The sequence below is a fragment of the Gorilla gorilla genome, chromosome 18, assembly GCF_029281585.2.
Source record: "Gorilla gorilla gorilla isolate KB3781 chromosome 18, NHGRI_mGorGor1-v2.1_pri, whole genome shotgun sequence".
Classification (NCBI taxonomy): Eukaryota; Metazoa; Chordata; class Mammalia; order Primates; family Hominidae; genus Gorilla; species Gorilla gorilla.
The window spans coordinates 21,481,080-21,505,838 of record NC_073242.2 but is presented as its reverse complement, the minus strand read 5'-3'; the positions used below and the strand labels follow the sequence as shown (position 1 = coordinate 21,505,838).

The 24,759-nt window shown below is 45.1% G+C and overlaps 1 protein-coding gene and 1 long non-coding RNA gene across 4 annotated transcripts in view; one reads left to right on the top strand and one right to left on the bottom strand.

Moving 5' to 3' along the window:
• Window positions 1-506: 506 nt before the first annotated feature.
• LOC109023629 (uncharacterized) lies at window positions 507-2,923 on the bottom strand. 3 transcript variants are annotated; one of them, XR_010131332.1, is made up of 4 exons: window positions 2,845-2,923; window positions 2,447-2,489; window positions 1,486-1,670; window positions 507-881 (listed from the first exon to the last, which is right to left on the bottom strand). It is a non-coding gene; the product is annotated as an uncharacterized lncRNA (long non-coding RNA). The 3 variants fall into 3 exon arrangements; XR_008672586.2 differs by lacking the exon at window positions 2,845-2,923 and having other exon boundaries at window positions 1,444-1,670; window positions 2,447-2,776; XR_008672585.2 differs by lacking the exon at window positions 2,845-2,923 and having other exon boundaries at window positions 2,447-2,772.
• Window positions 2,702-24,759, top strand: part of VWA3A (von Willebrand factor A domain containing 3A) — a 64,520-nt gene continuing 42,462 nt past the window's right edge. The window contains exons 1-9 of the mRNA XM_055365468.2: window positions 2,702-3,074; window positions 3,158-3,268; window positions 7,478-7,564; window positions 8,194-8,317; window positions 10,800-10,924; window positions 11,022-11,099; window positions 14,074-14,128; window positions 20,044-20,142; window positions 21,452-21,558. Of these exons, the coding sequence (XP_055221443.2) occupies window positions 3,255-3,268; window positions 7,478-7,564; window positions 8,194-8,317; window positions 10,800-10,924; window positions 11,022-11,099; window positions 14,074-14,128; window positions 20,044-20,142; window positions 21,452-21,558 (689 nt within the window). The 5' untranslated portion in view covers window positions 2,702-3,074; window positions 3,158-3,254. The remainder of the gene's footprint in view (window positions 3,075-3,157; window positions 3,269-7,477; window positions 7,565-8,193; window positions 8,318-10,799; window positions 10,925-11,021; window positions 11,100-14,073; window positions 14,129-20,043; window positions 20,143-21,451; window positions 21,559-24,759) is intronic.

The following is a 24,759-nucleotide window of genomic DNA, read 5'->3' as shown; positions in this document are numbered from 1 at the left end:
GTTGGTATTTTATAGTGCCGACTTCCTTGATGGATGAAGCTAGTTGAGGGCATTGATTTTACTGGGGCCCTTTCAGGATTCCAGCACCCAGGGAAATTTTCCCAAACCAGCTGCTCCTCACCCCTACTCCCAAAGCACTTAAAACTCAACTGGATCCCTTCTACTGGACTGGTAGGAATTTACTGGTTATTGGAGTACTCTAAGTTCTGCAAAGGTTCGTGGTTCAAACATTTGGAAGTCCCTCACCCCACCCCAGCCCCGCCGCCACCCACTAGTTGATCATCTGTCTACATGTTACTGCTGAGACATCAGTTGTCCCAGGTTAAATGAGGCAGTAGTTTTACTGTGTTCGTCTCACACTTGGGGAATGACAAACTTTGGTGAGCTAGGAACTCCTGTGTCTGTGGACTCTTCCCTGAATGCACCAAGGACCCACTTTCTCTTAGATATTGCCATCTTACCAAAATATTGCCACCAAACATGGAACAAGTTTCTACTCCCTCTGATTTTTAGATCTCTGATTTTTTTTTTAATCTGTCTGGGAGAATATCATCTCCCCTTTGGCTTTCCTGAGAGGCATGTTTGCCTAATACCATGGTCCCTTTGGTTTAAAAAAAAAGGCCTCTTTCTTTTTGGAAAATCGTTCCTTTCCTACCTTCGGGCCATGTGGTTTCATGGGGCCGATTTCACGTTCTGGCTTCAGAGCTCGACAGAAGCCAGACTTGGCCAAAGTCATGGTGACAGATTCAGAAATTAGCATGGCATGTGACTAGCCTGGGACTTTGCTGGAATAGAGTTGCTAAGTTGTAAGGAAAAGTTTGGTACTGCTGGCAGCCACACCTGAAGAGCCTCCTGATCAAGCCATCCTAGAAGAAAGGAAGCTGAGAAAGGAAGACAGTTCTGTTAACATCACTTTAGCTTTTGGATCAAGTCATCCCTGAAGCCAGAACTATCCCTGGATTCTTGTGTTATTTAAGCAAATAAATTCTTTTTTTTCCTTAAACCAGTTTGAGTTGGGTTTCTGTCTCTTTTAACTGAAATAAGCTTTACACTCCCACTTTCCTCATGACTTTAAACACATTCCTCACCTCCCCTGCTTTGGCATGTCACTTTAATCTTTTCGTTAGCTTAGTTAGGCTTTTACAAAAGACAGAAAAAACAGTTACTTCAGGCTACTGCTTCTCAACACAACCCAGAGCACCTGCTCCTGGTTTGAAATGGGGGAAAGAAAGAAAACAAAACAAATTAATATCTGAAATATATATCCCACCATATTCCTGGATGGGACCACGCTAGAGCTCCTAAATAAAAGACCAGAGATGAGCTGACCCTGATCCATTTCCAAGAGCCTAAGGTAGGAGAAATGTCTGTTGTGCTCTGATGCTTTCCATGGATGCCATCATGATCTGCATCCCGAAGGGAGCCAAGAAAGATGGTACCCACACAGCTTTCCTCTTGATGAGTCATACAGTCTGAAAGCCTTACTCTGCTTTATCCACCTGGCAGAGATCTATTCAGAATGTGTGTTGTGTAGGCTCAAGTACAAGAAAGCAGGAACAAAGAGTTTCCAGTGTTGGACTTTACTTCTATGCACAGTGTTGAAAACCCATGTATCCAGGAAGCAAAGAAAGGTGTGAGGGTGGTAGACGACCTGCTTGGGGCTCCCATGCCTAAAAAAAAAAAAATGTTGTCAAAATTAGCCAGCCCCTTCCACCCAAAATTTCCATCAAGATGGGCACAAGGACCCTCATCTCTTGTTCACCGAGTAGCCATTGGTTGCTCACAGCCCCTTATGACCTCCTTACCTCTTTCTGATCTTCCTCATTTTCTGCCTTACTGGTGCTGGCCACATAACAAATGCCGTGGTCTTATACATGGTGCTCTCAACCCCGGTGACCCGTGGTTGATAAGCAGTTTCTATTTTGAGTACGTTGGTTGTTTCTGACCTGGCCTATAAGCATGGCTGCTGGGGTCAACATCTGAAGGGTGTTCCCTACCATATGATGACTACCACAAGTGGCATATGTTCTTTATTTTTGAGACAGGGTCTTGCTCTGTAGCCCAGGCTGGAGTGCAGTGGTGCAATCATAGCTCGCTGTAGCCTTGAACTCTTGGGCTCAAGCGATCCTCCCACCTCAGCCTTCCAAGTAGCTGGGACTACAGGCACAAGCCACTGTACCTGACTAATTTTTATTTTATTTTATTTTTGTAGAGACAGAGTCTCACTGTGTTGCCCAAGCTGATCTCAAATTCCTGGCCTCAAGCAATCCTCCCGCCTCAGCCTCCCAAAGTGCTGGGATTACAGACATGAGCCACCACCCAACCTCATGTTCTAACTGATAAAACTTACAAGTTTATAAAACTTATAAAATTCTCAGAAAGTGAAAACTGATTTGAGAAATGACCTGGATATGAAAAACTAAGTACAGATCCTTTAGCGACTTACAAGTTGGTTGAGTTTGGTGACATCACTTTGTCTCTCTTGACCACTATAAAAGAAGGGTTTGGAGAGATTCCCAGCTATGGGCCAAGGACTAGTTACATCATAATCACCTGGGGCCATTGTTAAAAAGTCACATTCCCACACCTTTTCACAGTTCTGAATCAATCTCCTGAATGGGAATGTTTTCTTAGCAAACAATCCAGGTGATTCTCATGGGCATCCGGGCTTAGGAACCACTGTGGCAGATGATCTCTTCTGATGCGAAGAGGTCACTGAGCTTGGCTGTGTTAGCCAGGTTTAGGTGGGGCTGGACCGGGTAGGGATAGGGGACTGTCTGACCTCTCCCAGGGACTGTGTTCAGGGAACCCAAGGGAATCTGAGAAGGAAGAGAAAGTTACTACCTTTGACACGTGTGGCAGAGTTCTCTGGAACCTCTCCTCTGTTCCTACCACAGGAAGGCCACAGGCACCAGGGCTATACTGGCCTAAACCATAGTTCTGTGCTGACTGAGAGGTTCTGAAATTAGAAAAGAGGTCTAAATCCTGCTTCCAGGTTTTTGTGAGGTGGAGAAAAGCAGAGTGACCTGGGAGAAGTGGTTATCAACAACACAGCTGGTGACTTCTTCCCTGGGGTGAGGAAGGTTTTCCCTTTCCCTGCCCCGAGCTGCAGTGGTGCAGTCTGTTACCTTGGAGACCAGCTAACACATTCCCGCAGGGCAAGCTTCGCTGCTGAGTTGCTTGGAGGAGCTTGGAGAAACCAGAAGTGAGATCCTGGAGTGCCAGGAGCCCTTCTCCCAAAGATGGAGAAATAAATGAAGCAATACAGGTGAGGGTGAGCATCACAAGGGTTGACAGGGGTGGTGAGAGGGTGTGGGGGAGGCCAGATACTAAGCTCTGGACTGAGTGAGAAGATCGAGGGAGCCTGGGGTGTGAAGTGTCCACTCCCTACATGCCGAGCATTGGGCTAAATGCTGGGGTGCCAGTAGACAAGGAAGTCATGGAGCTGGTCTAGGAGACAGGCCATGACAACTCCATATGACCAAGTGAAGGGGCAGCGACAGGAGAACTTCCACAGGAGGAGTGGTTTCCTCCCTGGGGACAGCAAATGGGATTCAGGAAAGACTCCTATTATTATTATTATTATTTTCACCCAATAATCAAGGTTCCCTCTCTCCCTTGGACCAAAATGCCATCTGCCATGGCCTGGTTGTTCTTTTCCTCTCCTGCAATCACCTCCCAGGGTAATTCAGCTCACCTTTGCCTAAACCCCGGACCTGCTCTGAGTGCATTTATTCAACAAATGTTTTTTGAGCAGCTACTATGTTCTAAACTCTATTTTATGCAAAAATGTCCTAGCTGTGAACATTACTAAGTCCCAGCCCAAATGGATCTACTTCTAGTATGTTTATGTGGGAGGGGTGCGCGGGGGTTCAGACAGTAAATAACTAAATATATAGAAAATTTAAAACAAGTAGATAAGCAAATATATAGAATGTATTTACTTTTAAGTAAATAAGTGAATATATATAGTGAAACATGCTGTGGGGAAAGACAAAGCCAGGTGGAGGAGGTGCTGTTTGAGTTGAGGTACTCACAGAAGACCTCTCTAATAAGATTTCATTTGAGCAAAGGCCTGAGGGAAAGGGCTGCGTCCTGTTCATTTCTATCTCCCCAGCACCCGTTCTCTCTGGCACGCAGTGAGCGCTCTATAAATGTTCATGAAACACATGATTGTTTTCGTGTCATATGCTGAAGTGCTTGAAGATGCAGCCCATATTTTATGGTATTCTACATTTGTATAGTACTTCCTATTTCACAAAGCAGTTCTACTTTCTCAATTTCATTTGATCCTCTTGATAACAGCATTGAAGTAGGCAGGTCAGTTACTGTTATCCCCATTCCATTCTAAAGATGAAGAAACCAAAGGTTCAGCACTTTTTTGTTTGTTTGAGACAGAGTCTCACTCCAACACCCAGGCTGGAGTGCAGCGATGCGATCACAGCTCACTGCAGCCTCAAACTCCTGGGCTCAAGTGACCTGCCCACCCCATCCTCCCTAGTAGCTGGGACTACAGGTGCGCACTGCCATGCCCAGCTAATTTTTGTATTTTTTTTTTTTTTTTTTTTTTTTATGTAGAGACTGGGTCTCGTTATGTTGGCCAGGCTACTCTCAAACTCCTGGCTCAAGCAATCTCCCTGCCTCAGCCTCCCAATGTGCTGGGATTGCAGGCATGAGCCATTGCACCTGGCCCCGTGCTCTTTCTGGAACACTATTTTGTTTTGTTATTTTTATGCAGTTCAACCCCTTCTCCATCAGCCTGCACCAGTCACCCCAGAATCTAGTCATGCAGTCCTCTGAATTCATTAAGAGCTGTTAATCACTGGCTGGAAAGAGGGAAGTGAGACACTATGGGGCGGCCAGTGTTCATGAGGCATTTCTATTTCAACAGTCTCTGCCATTGGAGTCTCCCAGGAAAGCTTGCTGAAGTAAAGCCAGTTTTTTTTTTTTTTTAAGCATTGCCACATTATCCTGGTGCTTCCCAGAAAACAAAGCATCCTCTGAATAAAAGATTAAAGACTTGAAAGAGAAAAGCAAGTTGCCAAACCATTATTAGGCTGTTTAATTTAATGATTTCACAAGAACACACACTCTAATGTTTAAGTTGCAACTTTATTCAGAGTCTCTCACTTGCTGTGTCTTAGCTGGTATTTTTTTGGTTGCAAATAACAGAAAGCTAAAGGAGCTAGCTGAAGCAAAAAAAAAAAAAAAAAAAAGAATTCTAAGAAACAGGGTATCTCATGGAACCCAAGAGCAGAAAGGTCTCACACGTGCCTGGGATATATAATTAGAAATTCAAGAACCAAGGCAGGTTGGGCGTGGTGGCTCACACCTGTAATCCTAGCACTTTGGGAGGCCAAGGCAGGTGGATCACCTGAGGTCAAGAGTTTGAGACCAGCCTGGCCAACATGGTGAAACCCCGTCTCTACTAAAAATACAAAAATTAGTTGGGCATGATGGTGGCCGCCTCTTAATCCCAGCTATGTGGGAGGCTAAAGGCAGGAGAATCACTTGAACCTGGGAGGTGGAGATTGCAGTGAGCCGAGATCATGCCACTGCACTCCAGCCTGGGTGACAAGAGCAAGGCTCCGTCTCTAAAAAAAAAAAAACCAAGGGAGTCTTTCAACCTCCTGCCCCTTCACCTTCCCTTCTCAAAATATTTATCGAGTGTCTGCCAGTCCCTGCTCTTACGTAACTTACAGTGTAAGGGGACAGACACACAAATTTTTAAAAATCCCTCTAATGAATGTATCATTCCAAATTAAGATACCTGCCCTAAAAGAGCATAGTTCTATGAAAGTCTGTATAAAACAAAGGAAACTGAAATAGAATGGGATGCTGGAGATTTCCTGGAGGAAGTGATATTCGAGCTGAAATGTCAAGATGATTAGGGTAGAGGAGAAGAAGAATGTTCCAGAGCAAAGACAGCAGCACATGAAAAGTCCCTGTGGTTAAAGGAACTATAGAGAATTCCAGAAACTGGAAAGGGAGGCCCTTGTGGAACACAGAGGAGAGCAGTGGTGAAGTGGGAAATCTAGAGGGGCAGGTGGGAGCAGCCAGACCTTGAGAGTCCTCAGATGCCATCTGAAGGATCTCAGTCTTCATCCTAGAAATAGAGAAGGCTTTGATCAGTTTTAAGCAGGAGGGAGAAAAGGGGGTGTAACATTGGATTTGGGTGTGGATTTTTGTTTATTTTTTAGAGACAGAATCTCCCTCTATCGCCCAGGATTGAGTACAGTGGCATGATCATAGCTCACTGCAGCCTTGAACTCCTGGGCTCAAGCGATCCTCCTGCCTCAGCCTCCCAAGTAGGTGGGACTACAGGCACATACCACCACACCTGGCTAATTTATCTTTATTATGTTTATAGAGATGGGGTCTCGCTGGTTTGCCAAGGCTGGTCTTGAACTCCTGGCCTCAAGTGACCTCCTGCCTCAGCCTGCCTCCCAAAGTGCTGGGATTATAGGTGTGAGCTACCATGTCTGGCCCCTTGATTACTTTCTATTATCCTTTTAGTTCTTTCCGCACTTTCTACAATTTGTAATTATTTTATTTAGTTTTTTAATATCAGTCTCCCCCTCTAGAATATAAGCGCTGGGAGGACAAGGACAAAGTCTATCTTAGTGGTTCACAACTAGGGACAATTCTGCTGTCCATGAGACATTAAGCAATGTCTAGAGACATTTCTGGTTGTCACATTGGGAAAAAGTGAGGAGGGATGCTACTGATATCTAATAGGTAGAGGCCAGGATGCTGCTAAACATCCTACAATGCATAGGACGGCCCCCACAGCAAAGAATGATCTGGTCCAAGAGTCAAAGTGTTGAAGTTGAGAAAGCTTTATCTTGTTCACCATTGTATCCTCAGCACCAAGCACAATGCCTGATACCTGGCAGGTGTTCAATAAGTATTTACTGAATGAATTAATTAAAGAAGAGTTGGCTGAGCACAGTGGCTCACTCTTATAATCCCATGACTTAGGGAGGCTGAGGAGGATCTCTTGAGGCCAGGAGTTCGAGGCTGCCATAAGTTATGTTAGCACCACATTACTTCAGCCTTGGTGACAGAGCAAGACCTTGTCTATAAAATTTTAAAAATGGCTGGGTGTGGTGACTCACACCTCTAATCCCAGCCTAGGTGGGAGGATCACTTGAGCCCAAGAGTTCAAGACCATCCAAAGCAACATAGTGAGACCCCGTCTCTACAGTAAACAGAAAGATTAGCTGGGCATAGTGGCTTGTGCCTGTAGTCCCAGCTACTTGGGAGGATTGCTTGAGCCTGGGAGGTCAAGGCTACAGTGAGCCATGATTATTGGGCCACTGTACTCCAGCCTGGGCAACTAAGTGAGACCCTATCTCAAAAAAAAATTAATTTAAACATGTAGAAAAAGAAGCATTGTGCTGAATATAGATACCCCCCAAAACTACTGTCTGTATGCCACATTTATCCTGTTTTCTGGTATTCTTTTCTTCTTTAGGAAAATAAGCATTGGGTGTTTTGCAATGGCTACACAAACTAGTCATGTCTTCCATGGTCAAGAAAATATGTTTCTGGAAAACTATTGGTAAGCATAGTTCTCTGATTTTTTTTTTTTTTTTTTTTTTTGAGGCAGATTCTTTCTCTGTCTCCCAGGCTGGAGTGCAGTGGCACAATCTAGGCTCACTGCAAGCTCTGCCCTCCGGGTTCACGCCATTCCCCTGCCTCAGCCTCCCGAGTAGCTGGGACTACAGGTGCCCACCACCATGCCCAGCTGATTTTGTGTATTTTTAGTAGAGACAGGGTTTCACCGTGTTAACCAGGATGGTCTCGATCCCCTGACCTCATGATCCGCCCGCCTCGGCCTCCCAAAGTGCTGGGATTACAGGCGTGAGCCACCGTGCCTGGGCTAGTTCTCTGATTTTGCAAACGAAAACAGCAACAGCATTTTGCTCATGGGAGCTGAGGATGAGACTGGGTAAATGGTCATTGAATCTTCTTATAGCTACCTGAGGGCTTTAGTTATCTAAATAATAAAATATCTCATGGAACTGGAGTCCACATTTTATCAGGACTCTGCAGGAATCCTTCTCAGTTACTGCACAGAAAAATGTTTCTAGAATCCTTGTAGGGACTAGGGCAAAGAGAGGAGGCACTGGGGGTATCAAACCTATGCCCAGTGCTGAGGCATTGATCAAATTACTTTATGTTTTGTAGCATTAGGAGAAACACTGGCAGAGGTTCAAAGAAGCCACTAAAGCAGAAGAATATGAATGGACTTGGTCAAAATTCGGACAATGGATTATTGGTTACACATGTTAACCAGACACAGGACTTACTGGTAAAGATGATGGCACTTTAACTGGGTCGTGATACTACAAATCATTCAGAGAATGCACAATGTGTTAAATTCTGGGGATTTCTTCCTTCTCATAGGATTCTAGGACTGAAAAAGGAGTAATTAAGCATTTATCTCTAATCCTCTGCCTTCAGAAATGACTGAAGAATCTCTATACTGTTTATATAGAAATTGTTTAGCCTATTTGGCCATGTCACTAAATATTCAGGAGCATGTGAAGACTCTGATCATGTTATCAAGGCCTGAAGTCTTAAGCATTTGATTCTAAAATTCCCCTTCCTGAGATTTGCTTTGCTTTTGAGATTCCCTGAAATCAAGATTCAGAAATCCATTTCAGGAAGTGCTGTTGGACAAATGGGGTATGATAGGAGAATAAACCTCTGACCAGACTACGATTTTAGGCTGACCTTCAATGTGCCTTCCCAAGAGGGTGAGTGGATTGTCTAGAACTCAGAATTCATTCTACCAGGGACACAGTGGCAATCAGTGGTTGCACGTTCAAGCAAGGCTAGTGCACAACCATGTACCTAACCCACACTAGAGTTTAAATATGATACCTTTGAAATGATAGTCAAAAACAATACAGGTATAATGCTGGCAATTAAACAATCAGAAAAATAACTCATGATTTACTTAGGTTCTGGCACTTACAGGAAAGCAAGTTTAATTAAAGGAGACGAGGAAAGGGTGATAGAGTTTTGAGATTCTGAAGAAGTCTTGTAATGGGTTCAGATGTTGATGACATGCATCTTTCCTCTAATTTTATATGAAAATGCATGACTTCCCAGGTGTAGACAGGATCATTCTTATATTTATCAGCCACAGCTGGGGCCTCCTTTGCCTTGCAGATGAACCTGAAGGAAAGAGGGAAAGGATTGCTCCAACATGAAGATCTTACCATTCTCTATGCAAATGAACTAGTAGAGTTACATAATCAGCATGGCCTAAAGTCAAAATCCATAATGTGTTTAATAGTGTATCTTCAAGTATGAATAATACAAAATCTGTGTCCTAAAACATGACATCATTTGAAAAGCAACACAGATGGAAGAAAGGTGAATTATTAAGTCCACCATGCTCACCCGGCACGGTCGTTCACATCTGTAATCTCAGCACTTTGGGAGGCCTAGATGGGAGGATCGCTTGAGTCCAGAAGTTTGAGGCCAGCCTGGGCAACATGGTGAAACCCTGTTTCCACCAAAAAAAAAAAAAATACACAAATTAGCGAGGTGTGGTGGCACGTGCCTATAGTCCCAGCTACTTGGGAGGTCTAGGAAGGAGGATCACTTGAGCCTGGGAAGCTGAGGCTGCAGTGAGCTGAGATTGTGGCACTGCACTCCAGCATGGGCAATAAAATGAGACCCTGTCTCAAAAGGAAAAAAAAAAAAAAGTACCAGGCTCGGTGTTTCCAACCAGGGAGAGGGTTGAGTCTGAAAGGTGAGAAGAGTGACATCTAGTGTCCATGTGATAGCTGTATTTCCCTAGATATGCGACAGGGACCTATGATTTTAGGTGCCTTTCAAGGGACATTTGTTAGCACAGAATCACATAATGAGAAAGTAATCTTGCCCATCAGTCCTCTCACTCCTTCATGGAGGTGGTCACAGTTTGGTGCTAGTTTAGAGAGACAACATAGTGCCATGGTTAGAAGCATGACTTGAGCTTTACAGCCTGGGTTTGAATTCCACATCTGCCACTTTCTAGCTGGATGACCTTGGACTGATTACCTAAATTATCTGTACCTCAGTTCCCTGGTCAGCAAGATGGGGTTATCATAATAGAACCCACTTTGTAAAATTAAATGAGTTAACGTATGGAAAGTGCTTAACATGTAATAAGTGCTATCTAAGTATTTGCAGTAATTATGAGAGTGTTTTTCACACTTCTTCAACACTTGCTAATTTCCCTTTGAGACAGACAGCCCAGCAGGCCTCAGGCACAGAACTTAAGGCAAGGTCGCTTGAGCCCAGAACTTCGAAGCTGCAGTGAGCTATGATCACACCGCTGCACTCCAGCCTGGGTGACAGAGTGAGGCCCTGTCTCTAACACGGACAAACCAGGGGGCCGGGTACAGCAGCCCATTCCTGTAATCCCAGCACTTTGGGAGGCCAAGGCTGGTGGATCACTTGAGGTCAGGAGTTTGAGACCAGCCTGGCCAAAATGCCAAAACCCTGTCTCTACTAAAAATACAAAAATTAGCCAAGCGTGGTGGTGCACGCCTGTAATCCCAGCTACTCGGGAGGCAGAGGCAGGAGAATCACTTGAACCTGGGAGGCAGAGGTTGCAGTGAGCCAAGATCATTCCACTGCACTCTAGCCTTGGTGACAACAGCGAAACTCCGTCTCAAAAAAAAAAAAAAGATAGGGTCAGTCTGAGTTGGCGCCCGTTGGGTATCTGTGTGAAGGGAACCTCTTCCTTCCCTCTCTTTCCACTTCACTGTTTGACTCTGGCTTTTGTCTTGCAGAGGCTGCAGGGGAGCGAGACCCAGTCTTCAGATTGGGAGGACTCTGAAGACTGGCTTTCGGCTCACAGTTTAAAATGTCAGAAACTCACCTTGGCTGACCTGATAAGCCAGGGCACAGAAGTGCTGTAAGTCTGAAGCTGTTCCCCGCACCCCCCACAGCTGCAGTGACACATGCAACCCCCTGGGCCCGAGAGATCCCCTCATAAGGCTTTGCTTCTTCAGGGAGGAGGGCACCAATGTCGTGCAGAAAATATGTTTCTCCACCGAGATCATCCGCCATTTTGAGTCAAAGCTTTCTGAGTAAGTATGTTTCTCACTGTCCTCCCAACACCACAGAACTCAAGAATTATGTCATTTCAGTCCGGGCATGGTGGCTTATACCTGTAATCCCAGTACTTTGGGAGGCCGAGGCAGGTGGATCACTTGAGGTCAAGAGTTTGAAACCAGGCTGGCCAACATGGTGAAATCCTGTCTCTACTAAAAATATTTTTTAAAAAAATTAGCCAGTCCTGGTGGTGCATGCCTGTATCCCAGCTACTCTGTAGTCTGAGGCAGGAGAATCGCTTGAACTCGGGAGGTAGAGGTTCCAGTGAGCTGAGAACACACCATTGCACTGCAGCCTGGGCAACAAGAGCATAACTCTGTCTCAAAAAAAAAAAAAAAGAAAGGAAAAAGAAAAAGAAAGAATTATGTCATTTCAGTAGCCTGGAAGTAACTTTGTTCAAACAGCAATCTCTGTGGGACCTTGGGCAATAGAGTGGGACCCTGTCTCAAAAAAAAAAAGAAAGAAAGAAAAAACTACCACTCAGGAAGATGAGCATGTCTCTTCCCACTTCTAGCCCCAATTTCCCCTTTCCTCAAATAGAAAGGTTGGACCAGATCAGTGTCTCTCAGCCTTTTCAAATCCATAGTCTAGGGCCAGGCATGGTGGTCCATGCCTATAATCCTAGCGCTTTGAGAGACCAAGGTGGGAGGATCACTTGAGCCCAGAAGTTCGAGGCTGCAGTGAGCTATGATCACACCACTGCACTCTAGCCTGGGCAACAGAATAAGACCCTATCTCTAAAAAAATATAAAATGAAATCCATAGTCCCTTGGATGACACAGCTTCATCTGGTGTTTAATGGTTAAGAGTAATGACTTTCAATGTCAAATTGATTGCGTTCATACCTTTGCAAATATATGCCAAAAACATGCATGCATCCCCACTCCTAAACCAGATTTTGATAGCACATGTGTATTAGTCCATTTTCATGCTGCTAATAAAGACACACCTGAGACTGGGCAATTTACAGAAGAAAGAGGTTTAATGGACTCACAGTTCCACATGGCTGGGGAGGCCTCACATTCATGGCAGAAGATGAAGGAAGGGCAAAGGGACATCTTACAAGGCAGCCAGGAAAGAGAGAATGAGAATCAAGAGAAAGGGGTTTCCCCTTATAAAACCATCACTCTCAAGCCAGTTAACCAAAAGTCAATTGCTAAATGGCCATTCATGGAATGACCAGTTGCTCAAATTTCTCAAAACCATTTAACTGTAGAATTTATAGTAACTTTTATTAGGTTGGAAGCTTAAACAGGTTTTAAAGAATTCTGCAATGTCTTGGTTTATCAGTTTTAATTGTGAATCCAGTATTTTAAGGAATGTTCAAGTCTATTTAGCTAACTGGTCATTTGGCAAATTGATTTTCAGAGGATTGGCTTTCAGTAAATTGACTTTTAGCAAATTGACTTGGATAGAATCCTGTTGTTACCTTCATGTTGGAGATGGTGAAACTGGGGCTCAGAAAGGTTACCACACCTGTCCAAGGTCACACAGCTAGTAGATGGCAGAGCTGTATCTCAAACACAAACATATTTTATTATAAAGCTCATCTTCAGCTGGGCACAGTGGCTCACACCTGTAATCACTTTGGGAAGTCAAGGCGGGAGGATCGCTTGAGTTCAGGAGTTCGAGACCAGCCTGGGAAAAATGATGAAACCCCAACTCTACAAAAAATATAAAAATTAGCCAGGTGTGGTGGTGTGCATCTATAGTTCCAGCTGCTTAAAGGCTGAGGTGAGAGGATCACCTGAGCCAAGGGAGGTTGAAGCTGCAGTGAGCCATGATCGTACCACTGCACTCCAGCCTGGGCAACAGAGTGAGACCCTGTCTCAAATAAAAAGAAGAAGAAGATAAAAATAAAGCTCATCTTCTTAGCTCTATTCATAACTCATGTATCCTTATGACTCTATCTACCACCCACTGCCCCATGATCTCATTTTCAAAGACCTTTTTTGTCCCTCTCTAGGCCCCCAAATCTCACCTGCCCCCAGTAAGAACAAGTCAATTAAGTTCAAGTGACCTAGTCCTTGTGCATATGATATATGCTAGTCTTCAACCAGTCATTGCAAGCCAGGCATGCAATAAGGCAAGTTCAAGAAGGTCCCCCAGCTACTTTTCAGAAACTAGGTTTTTTGTTAATCAATCCAGTAGAAATGATTGCTTAACTGCCTCTGTTGTGCCTTTATGATCAGTTTCCAGGAGACTAGGAACAATTCCTTCTGAGAAGACACAGATTTGAGCAAGTGCAAGGGTGGTCTTCCAACTTTCTCGTAAGAACACCCTCCCCCACCCTCCACAGACCTGCCCTCACCCGGCAGAGTGAGCACAGAGTGAGTGAGCTATGTGGAGAAAGGAGACGAAGTTACATGAGCAGGTTGAAGTCTGGGAGGGCCTGATTCCACCCCTTGATCCACCAAACCATTGTCATTTATCCTGTGCACTGTGTCACCAATAGAGCAGCACCTATACACTCGATCCCTTTCACAATCCCCTTATACCTAGTGCCCTGGCAAACAAGTATCTTCAGTTTTGTCTTTCCTCGATTTTGCCCAGGCTTGAGTGCAGTGGAACAATCATAACTCCATGCAGCCTTGAACTCCTGGGCTCAAGTGATCCTCCCACCTCAGCCTCCTGAGTAGCTGGGACTACAGGCATGCACCACCATACCCAGCAAATTTTTTTATTTTTTGTACAGACAGGGTTTCACTAGGTTGCTTAAGCTGGTCTTGAACTCCTGGCCTCAAGTGATCCTCCCACGTCAGGCTCCCGAGTAGCCACGACTACAGGCGTGCACTACAGTGCACCTAAAAGGTTCACCACCTTCTTCCAAGAACCTATGCACATTAAAAAAAAAAACAATTATTCATACCTGCCTTTTGTGTATGTAAGTGGCTGTTGCTCAGTGATGACGCTGGCCTTGGGTGATGAGTCTTTCTGATGTCTTGACAGCACTATTGAAGTCTATCAAGAGAGAATTCAGTGGCTCACAGAAAACAGCAAGAAGGTAACGGGCATAGATTTCATTCTTTGCCCCCTTTCACTCATTCCATTTGTATTTGTTAGAACCCTTTCAGTTGCAAATGATAGACCTCCAATATAAATTGCTTAAGCTAAAAAAAGGCATTTACTAACCTAAGTAAATGAAAACCCCAGCCACAGCTGGATCCAGGTGCTCAGATGATGTCACCTCTATGCCTGTGGGCTCTGCTTTCCTCTGAGTTGGTTTTATTCTCGGGACATCTCTCTTCAGGCATAGGAAGGTGGTGATCAGCAGCTCCAGTAAAAAGGGACTTCACTTCCTGTTCCCTGCACAACTTCCAAATCCTGGGACTGACTCTCATTGACCAATTTACACCAATCATCATAGCCAAGGAGATGAAATATACTATCACTATTTGACTAGGCCTGGAACTAGTGCTGACTTCTGGGGCAAAAAAAAATAAAATAAAAGACAGGGGGGAAGGGGAAAGAGACTGGGTTAGCCCCCCAGCCCTCACGGACTGAAAAAGAGAGACAGATGGTTGCATGTGGAAGGCCAGAGCACTGTTACCAGAAGGAGGAATGGGTGCTGGGCAGGTGAGAATGCAGATGTGCACTAGGCATTTGACTTTAGACCCACAATGAGATTTAGAAGACTAAGGCTGATCATGTGGATATCACTTTTCTTAAAACTTTGATTAAGGGCTGGGCATGGTGGCTCAGGCCTGTAATCCCAGCACATTGAGAGGCCTAGGTAGGTGGATCACCTGAGGTTGGGAGTTCAAGAGCAGCCTGGCCAACATGGTGAAACCTCGTCTCTACTAAAAATACAAAAAATTACCTGGGCGTGGTCATGCAAGCCTGCAATCCCAGCTATGCAGGAGGCTGAGGCAGGAAAATCGCTTGAACTCAGGAGGTGGAGTTTGTAGTGAGCCGAAATCACACCATTGCACTCTAGCCTGGGAGACACAGTGAGACTTCGTCTCAAAACAAACAAACAAACGAAAAAAGAAACCCACAAAAGTTTGATTAAGGGCTAGGCATAGTGGTGCACACCTGTAGTCCCAGCTACTTGAGAGGCTGAGGCAGGAGGATTTCTTGAGCCCAGGAGGCTCAAGGCTGCAGTGAGCTATGATTTTGCCACTGCACTCCAGCCTGGGCAACAGAGCAAGACTTGTCTTTTTAAAAAAAAAAAATTTTTTTTTAATTAAATGTTTTTCTCAGAACCCAAGGGTAGAAGAGTGACCATGGGCAAATGAACGCTTTGATTTGCTTTCTTGTTTGTTTTAGCTTAATTGCCATCAACTGTCACTTTTCTGGCTTCCCATTTGCTTCCACCTTAGGCACAATCTTCAACTCTTGCTTTAAACCCTGGGAAAAGCAGATGCTAAAAGTCATGCTCCCTACTCCCAATCCCCACCTCTACCCAAGACCAGTGGGTAACAACATAGTGCTAAGCCTGCCTGTCCCACCAATTCCAGGCTGTGGTCTGCACCTCAGATCCAGAACCTCCTTCACTTGCTTGGACGAGTTGAGTCAGCAGATGCTCGTCTGCAGCTATAGCTGGACCCCTCTGGTTGCCCATGGTAACAGGCAGAGAGACCCCACGGGAATGAAATCCTCCCATACTCCATAGGCATCCGTGTAGGGCATGCTGCTGTCACCCCCCGACCTCCACTACCCCATCCTCGCACCTTTGTCAGAGTGGGCGGGGATTGATAGCCCCTTCATCCTGCCACCCCTTTCTGACGGAGCTACAGAGAAACCATGGAAGAGCCCAGGGAAGCGATCACCTGTAAATCAGCTCACCGGGTCCCTGGGTGTTGAGGCAGGCAGCCTGAGGTGATGGCCAGATAATCGCTGGTCCCTGTTCCTGCTCTGCTCTGTCACTAAGGCCCTAGAAAGTGGCCTCGCTTCTCTGGATCTGTGTCTGCAGAGGATAAAAGGAGAAGTTATAAACTAGTGGCATGCAGGCCAAATCTGGCCCACAGCCATTCTGTTTAGGCTCCCTAATTTTAACTATTTTTCAAATTAGTTGCCAAGATTTTTTAAATCCTGGTATTTCACTTTTATGTCTGCTATCAGACTTCTCTTGAAAAATGAGAATATCTGGTATTATCAGGCTCCAATTGCCTCTTATGTACTTGTCCAGTTATTTCTATGGAATAAATGTCTAGAATTTCAATGGCTAGGTTTAGGGAATGAATGTTTTCAATTCCAAAAGCTGTAAAATCCTCATGGCAGCTTGTTTTTAATTTAAAAAAAAATAGAACTGGCCCTAGATTTCAACTTCTTGCCTCCAGATTGGCAATACCCTAGAATATTTGGGTCATGAATTCAACAAACATGTATTGAGTGATTATTGTATATCAGGCACTGTTCTAGGATTGAGACTACCAACATGACCAGTACTTGCTGAAGGAATGGTTCACTGTGGGGGGAAAAAACATGACCAATACTAAGGTCCTGCCTTCATGGAGCTTACGTGCTGTAAAAAGAAACAAAGCTGAGTAAGGGAACAGAGAGTGGAACAGGACTATTTAAATGGAATGGTTGAGGCCGGGCGTGGTGGTGCACACCTGTAATCCCAGCACTTTGGGAGGCCGAGGTGGATGGATCACTTGAGGTCAGTAGTTTGAGACCAGCCTGGCCAAAATGCTGAAACCTCGTCTCTACTAAAAACACAAAAATTAGCCAGGCGTGGTGATGGGCGCCTGTAATCCCAGCTACTAGAGAGGCTGAAGCAGAAGAATTGCTTGAACCCAGGAGGCAGAGGTTGCAGTGAGCCGAGATCGTGCCACTGCACTCCAGTCTGGGAGACAGAGTGAGACTCCCTCTCAAAAATAAAATAAAAAATAAATAAATGGAATGGTTGAGGATACTCACTCTGAAGAGGAGGCATTTGAACAGGCACCTAAAGAAAGTGCGGGGGTAAGTCCTACCAATATCTTGGGGAGAATGTTCCAAGCAGAGGAGACAGCAAGTCCAAAAGTCTTGAGGCAGGAACGAGCTTGGTATGTTCCAGAAGCAGCACATGGGCCAGTGCAGCAAGCACAGAGTGAGCTACGTGGAGAAAGGAGATGAGCTTAGATGAGCAGGTTGAAGTCCGGGAGGGCCTGATTCCAAAGCTGAGGGCTTTAATAAAGCAGGGGAGTGTCCTGATCCAACAAGTTTCAAAAGAATCACGCTGGCTGCTGCATAACTTGACTGCACAGGGGGTAAAAGTGGAAACAGGACAACTGCTCTGGGCGAGAACGATGGAGGCTTAGACTCAAGCTCTAGAGTCGACAGAATGAGATATGGTAGATTCAACGCATGGCTGGAAGGTAGGACCAGCAGAACTTGCCGATGGATTGGATAGGTCTGGGGCCAGAGTGCCTGGGCCAGTGTTGAATGGCACTTACTGAGGTGGGGAAGGCTGAGGGAGAAACAGTCTTGAGGAAAACTGAGAGGTCTTGTTTTGGACATGTGAGGCCTGAGGGACTTAGCAGACATCCAGACAGAGAAGCGGAGCAGGATGTTGGGTGCACAGGTCTGAAGTTCCAAGAGAAATCTGTTTGAAGATGGACCTCAGATAATCATTTAGCATTCAGATGGTATTCAAAGTCATGACACTCAGATCACTTAGAGAGTGATCAAAGAACAGTGGTTCTCCACCAGGGGTGATTTTGCCCCACGGGAACATTTGGCAATGTCTGGAGACATTTTTGGTTGTCATTGCTGAAGGAGAGGGGTTGTTACCTACATCTAGTTTATCAGCAGCCAGGGATGCTGCTCACCATCCTGAAATGCACAGGACATCTCCCTACAACAGATAATTATCCAGCCCAAATGCCAATAGTGCCAAATGCCAATAGTGCCAAATGTCAATAGTGCCAAAGTTGGCAAACCCTGGGGTAGATAAAGAAGAGAGTGGCCGGGCACGATGGCTCATGGCTGCAATCTCAGCACTTTGGGAGGCTGAGGCTGAAGGATCTCTTGAGGCCAGGAGTTCAAGACCAGCCTGGGCAATGCAGTAAGACCCTATCTCTACAAAAAATTAAAAAAAAAAAAAAATAGCCAGGAGTGGTGGCACACACCTATAGTCCCAGCTACTTAGGAGATTGAGACAGGAGGATCACTTGAGCCCAGGAGTTCCAGGCTGCAGTGAGCTATGATTGTGCCACTGTGCACATGGAAGCTCTTGTTAAAATAAAGACTCTAATTAGGTAAGCCTGGAGTGGGACCTGAGACTCTGCATTTCTAACAAGCTGGGGGATGGTGATGCTGTCAGCCCATGACCCACACCTTCAGAAGCAAGTTCCTAGGGCACGCCAGTATTGTGACTTTGGAACAAGGAGGAGGGGATCTCTAGGAAAGGAAATTAAGAAAATATGGCCAGTGAATAGAGGGGAAAGTGGGAGAATATAGTGTCCTGGAAGACACGTGTACTAAGTGTTTTAATTTGTTAAATTCTTGACACAGTCAAACTGTGCTATATGCTACTCAGAGTTCGAGAAAGTCAAGAATTTGGATTTAACCCTTGGGCTTGGCAAGACAAAGGTCATTGATCACCTTGACACGTGTGGTTTCAGAGGAATAGGAAGGTGAGAACCTAACTTGAATGGGTCCCCGGGAGGTAAGGATGTGTGGCTAAGATGGAGAGCAGAAAAATTAAACAGCAGGAGGGAGAGGTAGCATACTGAGAGGTCTATATCATTTTTAAGATGGGTGATATTATAACCTGTTTGTATGGTGATGGAAATTGTACAATCAATAGGAATGGATGATCCAGGAGAAGGGATGATTACAGAAGCAGAGTTCCTATTTAGCAAGAGAAGATTCAGTAATGCAAGTCAAAGGTTAACCTAGACCATTGCTGGTTGGCCTTAGATGCATTTTAACTGGAAAAAGGTGAAGTATGTAGGGCTATGGGCTGGCAGGTCAGTAGACTCTGCATGGAAAGATTTTTTTTAATTCTCTCCAATTTATTTCTGTTTTCTCAGCAAAATTGGAGGCAAAATCACTTGCTGGGAGAGTACAGAAAGGGAGTGCTGGAGGTGTGAAAGGAGATGTAAAATACTCTCTGAGAGCAGAAGAGTGAATTCAACAGGAAAATTAGATATCCAGTAAAGTAGGATTTAAGGAAAAACACCGAATGGAACCTACTGCCCCTAGAGAACTATCAATTTCATATGAATGAAAGTTCCAATCCACAATGCAGCTGTAACAAGATGAACATTTATGTGCAGAGTCAAACAGCATTGACAAGTATTACAGACAGTCCTTGACTTAGAATGGTTCAACTTAGGATTTTTCCACTTATGATGGGTTTATCAGGACGTGGCCCCATCATAAGTCAAGGAGTAATAACTGTAGAGTAATACCGTTTAGAAACATAATTAGAAATTTGGATGTGGTGGCACATGGTTGCTTGAGTCCAGGAGTTCGAGACCAACCTGGACAATATAGCAATACGCCATCTCAAAAAGAAGAAACAAGAAACATAATTAGAAACTCAGAGATACCATTGCAGCTGGCGAACCTAACACATCTGTCTTTGATTGATAGAGTAGGCAAAAAATAACTAAGGATATAGAGAAATTAAATCAGATAAGCTAATATAAATAGCCATCAAATTTTATATCTTCAAACAAAGCGTGCTTTTCTATAGTCTCCAGATTTTCTACAATGACCATGTATTACTTCATAAGATTAGACAATAAATATAAGAGGAAAAAACTTATAAAGAAGAGGCTGCCACAAAATAAGAGCAGATCATGCCCAGAGCTGAAGTCATGACATTGGGTTTTGCTTTTCCCTTATAAAATGGGGTTTCCATCTGCTGCTGCTTGTTAGGGGTGAGGAAAGTGTTTGCATCACTGCGTGGCACAGAGCAGCTCAGTGTAGGAGACACACAGACTTGCACTGGCTGTTTCCAAATGCCCTCTTTGGTTTTAGGCATTTGGCCTCATCAAAGGGGCCAGAGTCAGCATCCTCATAGATGTGTCAGCCATCAGCAGTGGCCCTCAGAAAGAAGAGTTCCAAAAGGACCTCATGGTAAGTCTGTCTGGCACAGAGAAACACCTGAAACCACCCACTACCCCCAGCCTTTCCTTCCTGAGTTTGCTGACTAGCTTGTTTATAGCAAATGCAAGATAGGGTGTCTTACAAAGAACAGTTCACACTTAACTAGCGCCTGTGGTTAGAGAACTATGTTGAATTCTACAAAACCCAACCACAGAGTCATTTTCGGTTGTAGTGTGAACTTCCAGTATTCTCACCGCGACAGTACCTGCCAACTAGTCTTTGACTCAAGAGCTCCCACGTTTCCCTGGAAAGAGGATGTGAAGTCTCCTGCATAGCATAGCACAGGGCTTCTGGCCTTTTCTGGATGGAAGAGCTATTCTGGTTTCTTTGGAGTTATGGTTCCCATTGGATACTCACCCGCTCTAGTTTGAAAGCAGTGGACAGGCTGGTGTTGCTCATTGCTCCATCCCCAACTCACATCCATAGCAGAGAAGCTAAGAACTAGAGTCAGATGGCTGGAGTCAAATCCCAGCCACCTCCACCAATTCCAGGCCATGTGACTGCGTTAACTAATCTCTCTGTGCCTTACTTACCTCCTCTGTAAAATGGGGATGATAACCCTAAGTGGCTACCTAGGGTTGCCATAAGGGTAAAAGGAGCTTGTGCAAGTGAAGTGCTTAGTGAGAAGTCTGGCCTAGAGAAAAAGCCTCTGCAGCGTGATGTGATGTGGACGGGCTATTTTCTTACGGGTACCATGGCAGCAATAGCCCGTTGTATTTTGTACAGGTCCTGCAGAGCCGTTATGAGGCTCAGTGTGGGGCTGTCCTCCAGACTTGTCCCCTGTTCCTGGTCTCAGTGGATGTCAGGGGACAGGTGTCAGAGCAGGCTCCCCCCTTCATGACAAGTCCTCAGGACGGAGTTTCCAAAGATCCCCCAGGTGGAGTGGTCTACTATTAGCCAGGGCAGAGCTCATGGGGGTGGCATACAGGTGGAATTTCTAGCTGTCTGGGAAGAAGAGGGAGAAGTTATGGATACTCTCCAGCTCACATGCCTTAGAGAGAAACCTCTGTCCTCCCTCTCTGGGTGCCACAGGTAAGTGCCAAGGGTCCAGCAATAGCACATTCTGAGATGGCAGTCCAGATGCTCATCCCACCTACAGGAGGCCCGGCAGGTAGGAAGCAAATGTCGGCTTGGGGCTGGCTGCTAAGCCCAGCCTCGAGCAGCCCTATTTCAGTACAGCTCACACCCAGCCCAGAGGGGCCAGCAAAGGCCAGAGAGGCAAAGCCAGGCTCCCGATTCCCCTGGCTGTGGGAGCCAGTGATGTCCTTTTGTCCAACAGAGCCTCATCGATGAGCAGCTGAGCCACAAGGAGAAGCTGTTTGTCCTGTCCTTTGGCACCAATGCCAGGTCCCTCTGGCCAGACCCCATGGAAGTCAGCGCCTCCACGTGAGTGGCTTTCCTGCCTGACGGTGATGTTCACTTGTTCATTTTCCTCCCTAACCGGCAGAGTCTTCATTGAATAATTCAACTGCAAACCCCAGGACCCTACTAGATAAGTGAGTACAAAGAAACAACTCACAAAAGCAGAAACAATTTTTGGAAAGATGTCTACCCTCCTGAGCGGTTCATAAACAGATAAGGTGACCACAAGACACTATTTTTATCCAGCAAAGTAGCAAAGATAGTTTTATTATTGTGAAAATAACACATGCATGTTTTTTGAAAATTCCAACAGTATGAAAGGATGATAAATAATAGCAAATGAGTCTCCCTCTTTTTTTTTTTCAAGACAGGATCTCATTGTATCTCCCAGCTTAGAGTGCAGTGGCACAATCATAGCTCATTGCAGCTTTGACATCCTGGGCTTAAGCAATCCTCCCACCTCAGCCTCCTGAGTAGTTGGGGCTACAGGCATGTGCCACCACACCCTGCTAAGTTTTTATTTATTTATTTAGACAGGGTCTCTGTTGCCTAGGCTGGAGTACAGTGGTATGATCTGGGCTCAATGCAACCTCCACCCCACGGGTTCAGGTGATTCTCATGCCTCAGCCTCCTGAGTAGCTGAGATTACAGGCATGCACTACCACGCCCAGCTAATTTTTGTATTTTTTGGTAGAGACAGGGTTTCACCATGTTGGCCAAGCTGGTCTCGAACTCCTGACCTCAAGTGATCCGCCCACCTCAGCCTCCCAAAGTGTTGGAATTACAGGCACGAGCCACCACACCCAGTCAGTTTTTTTATTTTTGTAAAGATGGGATCTCGCTATGTTGTCCAGGCTGGTCCTGACCTTCTGGCCTCAAGTGCTCTTCCAGTCTTGGCCTCCCAAAGTGCTGGGACTACGGGTATGAGACACTGTGCCTGGCCCAAAACAGTTCCTTATATCCACTTCCACAAATAATCTTTGCACACACATGCATCTGTGTGTTTACCTTCTAATTTTCACATAAACAGGACCTACATAACACTGCTCTGTACCTTGGCTTTCTAGCTGGTCTTGAATTTCTTTCTCTGTCAGTGCATACAAATCTACCTCATTTGTTTTAATGGCTACATAGAATTCTACTGCAGGGATGTCTTTTAGCTGGGGGTTTCTAGCCTGGGGTTTTTTTGAGGGACAGGAGGGAGGTATGTAAGAATTTCTGCTTATCCAGTGAGTAGAAATTTATTTTCCGTGAAGGGAATGTCCTCAATTGCCCACCATGTATTGGTTACCATACTAGGTACTTTGCATAGATGATTGTATTTAGTATATAATAGCCGCCTCATGGAATAGGATTATTATCCTCATTTTGCTGATGAGGAAATGCAGACTCAGGTTAGGGAAGATGCCCAAAGTGGTAGAGCCAGCATGGGATTCCAGATCCCAGGAAAAGGCACATGCTTTGGCCAGGGCCAGTTGCTCATGCCTGTAATCCCAGGACTTCGGGAGGCCAAGGTGGGAGGATCGCTTGAGCCCAGAAGTTTGAGAGCAGCCTGGGCAACCCAGTGAGACCCCATCTCTACAAAAAATTTAAAAATTAGCCCAGTGTGATGGCATGTGCCTATAGTCCCAGCTACTCGGGAGGCTAAGGTGGGAGGTTTGATTGAACCTGAGAGGGAGGTCAAGGCTGCAGTGAGCTATGGTTGTGCTACTGTACTTCAGCCTGGGTGACAGAGAGAGACCCTGTCTCCAAAAATAAAAAGTTAAAAAAAAAGCATGTGCTTAGATTTCTAGGATGGAGGCCCCCTCGCCAGCACTAGCTGTAAAGAGGGGCCCTTCCAGATAGAGAAATGCCCACTTCTGGCAGCTCTGGCTTTGAATCCCAACCCCAACAGTCACTGGGTGGTCTTGACAACTCCCTTATAACTCTTTCATTTGCAGAACAAGGCCAATCCTACCCACTCTTCACAGGACTGTTATGAAGATGAAATGAAAACAAAGTACCTGGCTAGTGCCAGGTACTCAATGAACAAGAGCGTTTTTTACTCTGATTTCCACTTTAGGTGGAGCAGTGACACCTGGGTTGTTATGGATGGCAGCCAAAAGTTCTGCATCTTCAGGAACTCCTGGAATTCTCTTGTCATAACCCTATGTCATATCTTTACCATGTGTACTATTGTTTATTTTATTTTTTATTTATTTGGTTTTTTTGTTTCTTTGTTTGTTTGTTTTTGAGATGGAGTCTCACTCTGTCACCCAGGCTGGAGTGCAGTGGTGTGATCTTGGCTCACCACAACATCTGCTTCCTGGGTTCAAGCAATTCTCCTGCCTCAGCCTCCCAAATAGCTGAGATTACAGGTGTGCTCCACAATGCCTGGCTAATTTTCTTTTTTTTTTTCTTTTTGTATTTTTAGTAGAGACAAGGTTTCACCATGTTGACCAGGCTGGTCTTGGACTCCTGACCTCAAGTGATCCGCCCTCCTTGGCCTCCCAAAGTGCTGGGATTACAGGCATGAGCCACTGTGCCCAGCCTACCATGTGTACTATTGTTGATTTTTCTTTACTTCAATTCTATTTATTATTGAAAGAAACTTTTTTGTTTGTTTGTTGTTTTTTGTTTTTTTGAGACAAGGTCTTGCTCTGTCACCCAGGCCGGAGTGCAGTGGTACAATTATAGCTTACTGCCATCTTAATCTCCTGAGCTCAAATGATCCTCCAGCCTCAGCCTCCCCAGTAGCTGGGACTACAAGGGTGTGCCCAGCTGATTTTTTAAATTTTTCCTTTTTTGTGGAGATGGGGTCTGGCTATGTTGACCAGACTGGTTTTGAATTCCTGGCCTCAAGTGGTCCTCCCGCCTCAGCCTCCCAAAGTGCTGGGATTGCCGGCATGAGCCACTGCTCCTGGCCTGAAGGAAACTTTCTATCAATACCATAACTGAGAAGCTCATATCACTTGCATGATTATACTTCTATAATCATGCAATTATATTTCTATAATTAGAAAGCAACCATATATCTTTCTTTAATGGCTTTGAGAAAAAAAAAAAGAAAGCAGCCATATAAATAAATACGATGAGAGCAAAACAGTGGTTTTAAATTCCAGCTTAAATCTATTGGCTAGAGAAGGCGCTAGACCTGGGACTTATTCTTGCTGTTCAAAAGGGAGACTTGACAGTTATGATCATGAAAGATGAACTTATTAGCACCACACTGAGATTTTCTCTTTC